At 45.8% G+C, this 6,143-nt stretch overlaps 1 protein-coding gene across 1 annotated transcript; it reads right to left on the bottom strand.

The window, feature by feature from the left end:
• On the bottom strand, positions 1-6,143 carry LOC113131248 (NLR family CARD domain-containing protein 3-like). Its single transcript, XM_026308309.1, has 10 exons — positions 6,012-6,143; positions 5,125-5,254; positions 4,869-4,979; positions 4,160-4,238; positions 3,776-4,001; positions 1,842-3,627; positions 1,579-1,752; positions 1,274-1,444; positions 1,133-1,179; positions 1-1,047 (listed from the first exon to the last, which is right to left on the bottom strand). Exons 2-10 carry the CDS (start codon positions 5,211-5,213, stop codon positions 497-499), a joined length of 3,234 nt encoding a protein of 1,077 aa, XP_026164094.1. The 5' UTR covers positions 5,214-5,254; positions 6,012-6,143; the 3' UTR covers positions 1-496.

Genomic DNA, 6,143 nt, shown 5'->3' with positions numbered 1-6,143 from the left:
TACAACTAATGTACTTTATTCAGTAAATGCAGACACTGACAGCAATAACAGTTAGAAATCAGTAATACAGAAATAATCAGTCTGAGTTTCTTCTCATGTAGCATGTGAAGACTGAAGCTGGTTCCTGAGACGTGAACCGTCTGGAAATATTAAAAATTAGCTGCTGTTTTTATTACAACGCTTCGGTCTCTCCACCATAAACAATCATTCCACTATTTCTAATATTCTGTGATCGGCTCTGGTTCTCCTCAAATATTATTCTTCAATGGCATTTCCTGTTTTGCTGGTCATGAGAAAGTCTAACAAGTGTTTGTTTATCAGAGGGTTAGACAGCTCCCAGTAACAACCAGTACTGTTTGCAGTTTCTACACAGGTTCAGGTGTCAGGATAAAGATCCACATGAATCTGTTCTGACAATAAGTCTGTGACTCAAATATAAATCAGAGTGAGACCTCGTCCACTAACAAACCATCAAACCAGAGGATTCGTCTCCCACCTACAGAGAACACAGAGACACGGTGGAGTCATCTTCCCAGAGTGCAAAGCCAGGATACAGAGGTTCAGTGAAGGTGGTGCAGAAGGTGTGGAGGTGGATCAGTGTGTCGGAGCAGACTCTGTAAAAGGACAGAGTCCCAGCAGGATAGTCCAGATACACTGCTACTCTGTTAGAGCCTGAGGTCGAGGAGGAGGAGGAGGAGGAGGGAGGGAGGTAGCTTTTTCTTTTATTGTCCCAGACACAGTATCCCTCATCAGACCACTCCAGACTCCAGGACTGATCGTTCTTTCCAAACCAGCAGTCATGACTGAGTCCTTTCCTGCTGATTCCTCTGTAACTCACTGCTATTTCAACCTCCCCACTCCACTCCACCTCCCAGTAACAGCAACCAGTTAGACCATTACTACACAGCAGCTGAGTCCAGTAGTCAAATCTGTCTGGATGATCGGGATACGGCAGATCCTCCTCCACCATTGTCACCTTCCTGTTGTTGTCAGACAGTTTGAGGTTTGTGTTCACTGTGTTTGTGTCCAGTTCCAGTTCACAGAAATCTGATGGAGAGAAAAGACACAGTTTACCATCTGACACATCTGATGCTTTATTGATGTTCATCAGTCCAATCACATCCACACTTACACTTCCTCAGACCAGGTTTCAACCTGTGCTGCCCACAGTGTTCCACCCTGCAGGAAGAAACACAGTCAGAATGATTTTCTGTCCAACGTGGTTCAAACTGCTGGTCTGCATCAAGTAGGTTTTGTTTCTTGCCCATCATACCTGAGAGAGTCCTTTGTCCAGTGTGGACCCTTGAGTCCAGACAGGAGCTTCAGTCCGGACTCTCCTGGATGGTTGTAGCTCAGGTCCAGCTCTCTCAGATGGGAGAGGTTGGAGCTCAGAGCTGAGGCCAGAGAAGCACATCCTTCCTCTGTGACCTGACAGCCTGACAGACTGGAATTAGGAAAAGATCATGACCTCAGTGTTCATGCAAGAAAGAAAATCCTCGAGTTGTTGAACATTTTCATTAACATGATTCTAAAACAGTATATGCAGAATTTAATTAAGTTAAACAACTTTATCCTGACCTGAGAGTTTCCAGTTTACAGTGGGGACTCTTCAGTCCACCTGAGACCAGCTTCACTCCTGAGTCCTGCAGGTCGTTGTTACTCAGGTCCAGGTGTCTCAGATTGGAGGACTGGGAGCTGAGAACTGAGGCCAGAGCTTCACAGCTTCTCTCTGACAGGTTACAGCCGCTCAGCCTGCAGAGGAATCAGTGATTCATCAATCTCAAAATGTTGATTTTAGGAATAAAAAACAAGTTTGATATGAGGAATATTCATCCACCTACAGGGCTTTGTTGGAGGCTTTGACCACTGGCAGCAGCCTCAGAAGAGCCTCCTCTGAAGCAGAGTATTTTTTCAGGTCAAACTTGTCCAGGTCTTGTTCCGATGACAGTAGGATGAAGACCAGAGCAGACCACTGAGCAGGAGACAGTGTATCTGTGGAGAGACCTTCTGATCTCAGGTACCACTGGATGTCCTCCACCAGAGAATGATCCTTCAGTTCATTCAGACAGTGGAACAGGTTAATGCTTCTCTCTGGAGACAGATTCTCACCGAGTTTCTTCTGGATGTACTCAACTGTTTTTTTGTTGGTCTCAGTGCTACTTCCTGTTTGTGTCAGCAGACCACGCAGGAGACTCTGATTGGTCTGCAGTGAAAGGCCCAGGAAGAAACGCAGGAACAGGTCCAGGTGTCCATTTGGACTGTGTAAGGCCTTGTCCACAGCACTCAGGTGGAGGTTAGATTTGTGTCTTGATACCATGGACATCCAGTATGTTTTCTCCTCTGACAGCAGATTGACTCCAGAGTTGATGAAGGTCAGATGGACATGAAGAGCAGCCAGAAACTCCTGAACGCTCAGATGGATGAAGCAGAAGACCTGGTCCTGGTACAGTCCTCTCTCCTCTATAAAGATCTGTGTGAACACTCCTGAGTACACTGAGGCTGCTCTGAGATTGATGCCACACTCTGTCAGGTCAGATTCATAGAAGATCAAGTTGCCTTTCTGCAGCTGCTCAAAAGCCAGTTTTCCCAGAGACTCAACCATCTTCCTGTTCTCTGGACTCCAGTGTGGATCTGTCCCAGCTCCTCCTTCAAACTTGATGTTCTTCACTTTGGTCTGAACCACCAGGAAGTGGATGTACATCTCAGTCAGGGTGTTGGGCAGCTCTTTTCCCTGTGTGGTTTCCAACAGATTCTCTAGAACTGTAGCAGTGATCCAGCAGAAGACCGGGATGTGGCACATGATGTGGAGGCTTCGTGAGGTCTTGATGTGGGAGATGATGGTACTGGCCTGATCCTGATCTGCAAACCTCTTCCTGAAGTACTGCTCCTTCTGTGGGTCGGTGAACCCTCTGACCTCTGTCACCATGTCGACACACTCAGGAGGGATCTGATTGGCCGCCGCAGGTCGTGTGGTTATCCAGAGGCGAGCGGAGGGAAGCAGTTTCCCCCCGATGAGGTTTGCCAGCAGCACATCCACTGAGGTGGACTCTGTAGCATCAGTCAGGGTCTGAGTGCTGTGGAAGTCCAGAGGAAGACGACACTCATCCAGACCGTCAAAGATGAAGACAACCTGGAAGTCTTCAAACCTGCAGATTCCTTTGGTCTCAGTGAAGAAGTGATGAACCAGTTCCACCAAGCTGAACTTTTTCTCTTTCAGCACATTCAGCTCTCTGAAAGTGAAGGGAAATGTGAACTGGATGTCCTGGTTGGCTTTGTCTTCAGCCCAGTCCAGAGTGAACTTCTGTGTTAAGAAGGTTTTCCCAATGCCAGCCATTCCCTTTGTCATCACTGTTCTGATTGGTCCATGTCTTCCAGGTGAGGCTTTAAAGATGTCTTCATGTCTGATGGTTATTTCTGGTCTGTCTGGTTTCCTGGATGCTGTTTCAATCTGTGTGACCTCATGTTCCTCATTGACCTCTGCAGCCCCTCCCTCTGTGATGTAGAGCTCTGTGTAGATCTGGTTCAGAAGGACTGGGTTTCCTGCTTTAGCGACCCCCTCAAACACACACTGAAACTTCTTCTGCAGGTTGGACTTGAGTTTTTGTTTGCAAACTTCAGCACGACTTCCTGAATGAACAAACAAGAAATAAAATACTTCAGAAATCAGATAAACCTTTACATGTTTATTTTTCATCTATCAGTTAAATTCAGCTCTGGTCTGACACAGATCTGTGGTTCAGCACAGTAAATTCTCCATCATGTAAAATCCTCTTACTGCTGTGCAGATGGTCGGCCAGCTCCTTCTGCTTCATCATCCTCAGGAAGTTCACTGTGATCTTCAGAAATGAGTCCCTGCTGCTCCTCTGCTCTTCATCTTCACTGTCCAAAACCACATCATCCTCCCCCTGGCTCTCTGAGCATTCTGGGTAATCTGGTCTCAGGGCCCTCTGGACTCTCTTCAGCTCGCTCTTTACAAAAGTGATGATGTTCTCCTCCAGCAGCTGGAACAGAAAAATTAACATCTAAACTGGTAGAATCCAGCATGTGGTCCATCTTCTGGACTTAGCAGGGCTTTGTAGACTCTGTTGGGACCTGAATGATAGTTCAGTACTTAGTCTGTGGTGTGCGTATTTGAACAGTAAAAGTTTGATGTATTTACCATAAATATGGAGTCCAGCTCTGGTTGATGCTGCTCAGCAGACTGATCATTGTGGACCTCTGAGGTCTCCTCCTGAACTCTGTGGAGAAAACATCAACTTTAAGGAAAACTCCAACTTGGGACCACGTGTTAAAGGTTCAAATTCCTCCAGTGGTGAAACGAAGATGGCAGACAAAGAAAAAGAAGACAATCATATTTGAACTGATTCATATTTGTGACCAGAAGGGATGATATTCTCGCTTTCATTGACAGAGTTCCTCCTTAACAACTACTATATTTACTGGTCTCTGCAGAGTACCAGAGAATGCCAGGGTACCTGGATCTCACAGGATCAGGGTCCCTCAGCTCACCTGGCAGAAATATAAGAACAGATATAACAGAGTATGTGCCAGTTTCCTGAACCCATCAATGCTCATTTGAGCTGGAAGTCGTTCCAGGCCAACATCTCGAAGTCTTCCCCAAAGTGCTAATTCCTGCCCCGGGGAGCCAGGAAGCTGCCTAGACACAAGAGTCCGTCCTTTGTCCAAGTCTGCTGTTGATAGACCTGCCCTTTTATAATATTAGTATATATCTATATCTATATTGTTAGTAGTGTCCATATTGTAAATCAACCTTTTCACTTAATTCAGGCCTACAACAGACTGTGGAGTCTAGACCTGATTTCTGTTCCCAGCTGAGTCAGATAAGAACAAAGTTCAGTTGTTCTTACCTTCCATCAGCAGGTTGTTCATCTTTCAGGTCGATAAGACGTCTTGCAGACTGATCACTCTTCATGGACACACAGCTGGGGACAGGAGACTCTGGTCTCTGTTGTTGGATCCTGACACAAACAACATGTGAAACAATAACAGGAGGTTTAAGCTGAAAACAGATGAACTGTGACCAGCTGAATAATCTGATGAGAGAAGTCTTGGACCCATCAGAGGTTCGTTGGCTAAAGTGGTTCACTGTTAGTGAAGTGTCACCTCTGAGCTGTGGTCTGGCTCTCCTGGTCCCCACTGTGGCTGGTTTTAGAGGGACGGACTGTGTCGTCTGTGTCCCCACACTGATCCATAGCAGAGTCCACACCTTCGCAGTAACGTTCACACTGTAAACCTGTAAGATAAGAAGCCACAGTCCTGTACAGCGTTTTACTGTGATTAGTTCATTGTTGTCGTCTGAAATGGCGAGTCCTGCTGGTGTTACCTTGAAATCCGTCCACAGCTTCAACAACAAACAGGCAGAGAGAACAAACGTGTTGACGGTCTCAGCTCTGTAACAAAATCTGACCTGAGAGCAGCTCTGACCTTTGGACCCAACATTATTACACTGAAGGAACCGTCATCATGTTGTTTTACAACCAGGGAACAGGAAGTGCAGGTTGTTTTTAACGCCCTCCAGTGAAATGCATGCTGGGAAATGACCAGGTTTCTAAATTACTTGAAAAGGTCAACTGAACTTATGACTCAAGTTACTATGAGTTTTGATTAAATATCATTTTAAACAGTGAAGTTAGTTCCTGTTTTCTGAGGGACGCCAGAGTCGTCTCTTTGTCAAACAAACAACTTGTGTTCATGCCAACGAAAGAACTTTCACTTTCAGAACAGGTGTTTGCTCAGAGGTTAAATTCCTCGTTAAGGTTAAATTCATCTGAAGTGATCAGAGCTGTCGGACCAGTTTCCTGCATGATGTTCAGTCAGTAAACAGACTTTACCTGAAAACAGTTAAACAGTTCTCAGGTTCAGGTTTTATTCAGATGGAAACTTTGAAGAATAAATTCTCCTAAAAACATCCAGAATCATTAGTGCAGTCAGACATGGATCCCTGATCAGATACAGATCAACACAGTCCAGTATAAGTCCACGTTTCTTACCTGCTGAACCCACTTCAGGTCGACTCCCAGACACTTTCCAGCTTCATGAAACCTTCCAGCTTCATGTGCAGAGGAAACGTTTGGAGAGAAGAAGCAGCTTATTCTCCTCGCCAGTGCTGCCGTCTGTGACCT

Source organism: Mastacembelus armatus, unplaced genomic scaffold (genome assembly GCF_900324485.2).
Source record: "Mastacembelus armatus unplaced genomic scaffold, fMasArm1.2, whole genome shotgun sequence".
Classification (NCBI taxonomy): domain Eukaryota; kingdom Metazoa; phylum Chordata; class Actinopteri; order Synbranchiformes; family Mastacembelidae; genus Mastacembelus; species Mastacembelus armatus.
The sequence above is the reverse complement of the archived record's forward strand: the minus strand, read 5'-3'. Positions and strand labels throughout refer to the sequence as shown.

Bases quoted from the DNA above. Each gene is read 5' to 3' on its own strand.
- LOC113131248 (XM_026308309.1), bottom strand. From the start codon at position 5,213: ATGGATCAGTGTGGGGACACAGACGACACAGTCCGTCCCTCTAAAACC. The intron at 4,980-5,124 runs GTGACACTTCAC...TGTTTGTGTCAG, and splicing joins AGCCAGACCACAGCTCAGAG to GATCCAACAACAGAGACCAG. The intron at 1,753-1,841 runs GTAGGTGGATGA...ATTCCTCTGCAG, and splicing joins AAAGCCTCCAACAAAGCCCT to GCTGAGCGGCTGTAACCTGT.